The sequence below is a fragment of the Babylonia areolata genome, chromosome 9 (assembly GCF_041734735.1).
Source record: "Babylonia areolata isolate BAREFJ2019XMU chromosome 9, ASM4173473v1, whole genome shotgun sequence".
Classification (NCBI taxonomy): domain Eukaryota; kingdom Metazoa; phylum Mollusca; class Gastropoda; order Neogastropoda; family Buccinidae; genus Babylonia; species Babylonia areolata.
Window position 1 is genome coordinate 12884051 of NC_134884.1, and position 4015 is coordinate 12888065.

Here is a 4015-nt window from a genome sequence, read left to right on the forward strand (position 1 = left end):
TTGGTCTGGAAGGAGACAGTGTTGATTTAAAGGGAATGGTATTGAGGGGTTTGACGCTTTTTCAGGTAAAATGAACAGAATGGAAGGTATGCTTCACACAACACCCTCCCCCTCCTCCTCCCTGACAACGAAACCCTCCAGCTGTCCACTCCCTGCCTCTCCCACCCCCCCACACCCTTATCCTCCCACACAGCCACCAACCACCACCATTCCTGTCTGGATTATAAGGATATATTCAAAACACCAGTGAAGTGAGCATGTTGAAGCACCACAGTGAAAGACAGACAGAAAGAAAGATAAATCTGTTGTTCCTTAGCCTGCATACAGCTGAAGCGTGTATGTGTGGGATAGGGGGACGGGTGGGTGGGGGGAATCCACCCTCCAGCTCTCCCACCCCTCTCCCTCTCCCACCACTCACTCCTCCTCCCTTACCCGACTTATGATATATGACGACAAAATTTAGGTTGGGTGTATCCGAATTGGCTGTACATTGTAACAGATACAGAGAACATGGAGATCTGATTTGTCCATTATGTAAAACCTTTAAGGAAGATGAATTCTATTTTGTTTTGTGCTGTCCAGCCCTTACTGAAATCAGACTGAAGTTTATTCCTTACCAACATCCATGCGCCTTTAACCCTTTCACCGCCAGTACATTTAGAGTGCAAAATTCCCTTGTGCTATAAACACAGAAAATATGGTGTCTAAGATTAGCTAGGGATTCCCCACGCGATATGTAGAACATATGGCGTATCCTACCACCGACATAAAGAGCAGTAGATTCATGGATAACAGACCTGGTCACCCTTCAGTGACATGGGTCCTCTACCTAGCTGCTGCATAAATGCGAGTTTGGCAGTAAAAGGGTTAAACTAAATCTTCTAATGTCATCTACTAGACAACGTGATGTACGTAATCTGTCATGTTTATTACACAAAGCATTCAAATTTAGAGAAATTGTAAGCTCGTAGTATTTCATGAACTATTGTCTTTTATTTCTAGTACTTATTTTGTTTAGATTTGATTTTGTTTTCAAATATTTTGTAATGGTATATGTTCACTTACCCCTTTATGAGGGGCCATGGCCTGATGAATAAACCATTCGCATCCCTTACCCGAAAGTCTAGCTCCCCGGCCAGGTTGAGGTCGACGAAGGACCCGCGGGGACCCAGGGTGATGGCGTCGTAGGGCAGACCTGGGTAGGGGGGCCTGAAGAGGAAGCACTGGGAGGCGTCTGGCAGGCTGGCGTCATGGCCCTGCATCACCTCCCGGTGCACGCTGCTGTTGCCCAGGGGGAGCAGGTAGTGGGGGCTCCTCCCCCCTCCCCCGCCCACCGCTCCCTGCACCCCTGACAGGCTGAGGACTGGTCGTGGTGGTGGTGGTGGTGGTGGTGTGGTTGGGTTGAAAAAACAAAACAAAAACAAACCACTAATGATAAGTGTTGGTCGAATTAGGTTTCAGGGGATTTGAATCAGACAGTGATATGCTGTGTCTGTTACGGTGTGGTGTGGTGTGGTGGGTGGGTTGGGTAGAAGAAAAAAGAATGTGCTGGTCGAAGTAGGTCTCAGGGGTTTTGAGACAGACGGTTACATGCTGTGTCTGTGGTGGGGTGGGATGGAGCTGAGAGGAGTGAGTGAGTGAACGAGTGAGTGCGAGTGTTCGTGTGGAGGATGTGTGTGTGTGTGTGTGTGTGTGTGTGTGTGTGTGTGTGTGTGTGTGTTGTATTCCTATAGCACTGAATTTGATTTTGGTTTTATTGGGGTTTTTTTGGGAGATACTATCATTAGAGGAAGAAAATAAGGTAATTTGACAATGGCGGAATAACGCATGCTGATTAGAAAAAGGGATGAGTGGGACAGGGGATGGGGGGGGGGGGATCAGTGTGGAAATGAAACAAAAATTTAATTAAGTCAACGAGAGAGAGGGGGAGGGAGAGAGAGAGATGGAGAGAGAGAGGGGGAGGGAGAAACAGACAGACAGACAGACAGAGACAGGGACAGAGAGACGGAGAGAGTGTTGGAGACAGTTTACAATTCTTATCTGAATATCCACAGTTGTCACACATTCTTAAAAAAACATCATGGGCAAAGAAACAAATATCTCCAAAGTCGGTATTCACTCTCCGTAACTTTAAGCGAGGAAGAAAACTTTGAGTAAATTTCTAAGGATGTTCAATGTCACCTGATCTATCATGAATTGTAAACGTTGTCATGCACTGTACTTTGTGTTAAAATTCATACTATGGCAATTAGTTACAATGATGTTTCATAACACTGCAAACCCCAGTATGTTTACAAGATTTAAATGTCCCATCTTCTGTGTAGAATGAGACTCGTTGATCTGATGGAGGGTCGTCGAATTTTGCATGTGAACAAACCGGTGAACATCTCAGCTTAAATCAAAACTTTATATCATGGCTTAAACGGAAAGAGATTACTTTGATGCACCAGAACGAGCCGAACGAAACGAACAAGAAAGAAAATCTACTGTATGACTTGAATGTATGTATACTCTTTGTCTTTTTAAAAATGATTGTAAACTATAATTGCACTGATCAAAAACTTGCTTTGTTTTGTCATTCCAAAAACAGAAAAGACGACAGACAGTTCAAACGAGAGACAGAGAGAGAGAGAGAGAGAGAGAGAGAGAGAGAGAGAGAGAGAGAGAGAGAGAGAGGTGGGGGTGGGGATGGGGGTGGGTGGGAAGGAAATACATGAATAATTATGAAAACAAAATGAATCTAAATCGTTTACATCCAACACGACCGCCCCCCCCCCCCCCCCCACTTCCCACCAAAACACCCAGTTAAGTAACACGTGTGTATCACAGTAAACCTCACCTTGGCAAAGAACACACAGAACGTAGAGAAAGCAACTGCGGAACATCTTTTTTTTCTTTTTTTCCCAGGTGAAGAAGGGGTCCCAGTCCCAAGAACACTGCAGGTATGACAGACACAAATTCCAGAGATTTCTCCCCTGTCTTCGCCTTTTATACCGGGCCCCCGGGAATCGATACACGGGCCCCGACAAGTGGCAGAAAGCCGCTTAGCTGTCCGCTGAGCCCACGTCACTCTCTGTGTCTCTTTCTTTCTCTCTCTCTCTCATCTGTCAGCCCATTTCCAAGACGTTGGTGCCAGCAAGGGGCAGTAATGGCATGGGAGCCGGGAGTCCACAGGGAGAGGAATGGGTACGGTGAGTAATGCATGTCACGTGATGGTAACGTGGTGGCTACTGTTACACCAGTCATAGATCAGGGTAAAAACAACAACAACATTAATAATAATAATAATAATAAAGATAATACTTACTTAATCGTACTCATATGGCGCAAACTCCCCAAGCGCATTACATGAAACAATACATACAACAGTGCATGATAATATACGTCTGCAGATGAAAACAACAAAACAGATATGTGTATCAATATGAACCAAGACAACACAACAAATTGCAGATGTGAACAATCACACACACACAACACACACACACACACACACACACACACACACACACACACAGACAAGACAAAAAATGCCTGCACACGCAAACACGCGCATACACAAAGAGCGCATACACGCTAGCGCACATACACAGTACGAACACCAACCCACCCACCCACATGAACACATTTCATACTGGTTTCAGCAGAAGGTACAGTGGGGTGGGCAGGAGGGGAAGAATGCAGACAAACAGCAATGCTTCATCACACACAATGGCTTGTTTGAACAGGTGGGTTTTCAGGTTTGCTAGAAATATCAACATGTATGCACACTCTGTCTCCATGTCTGTTCATCACAACACAACACTACACTACGCAATACAATACACGACAAAAAATAATTCGTCAGCGAAAAAATCAAAGACGAGAAAGTGGGTGAACAGGCGTTGGAAACGATCATCCCCGCTATTCTGCATTGTGTTCGTTTCCCCCCACATGGGAACAGTCCTAGTGACTATCGCTGTTGTTTTTTTTCTTTTCTTTTATATTAATATTTTAATTGCATACTTAAAAAGCA

At 44.9% G+C, this 4015-nt stretch overlaps 1 protein-coding gene across 1 annotated transcript in view; it reads right to left on the minus strand.

Annotated features, from left to right (window-relative positions):
* The window catches only part of LOC143285952 (uncharacterized), a 20340-nt gene extending 17953 nt beyond the window's left edge, over window positions 1–2387 (minus strand). The window contains exons 1-2 of the mRNA XM_076593402.1: window positions 2378–2387; window positions 1116–1363 (exon numbers count right to left, since the gene is read on the minus strand). Coding sequence (XP_076449517.1) covers window positions 1116–1363; window positions 2378–2387 — 258 coding nt within the window. The remainder of the gene's footprint in view (window positions 1–1115; window positions 1364–2377) is intronic.
* Between the last annotated feature and the right edge of the window lie 1628 nt (window positions 2388–4015).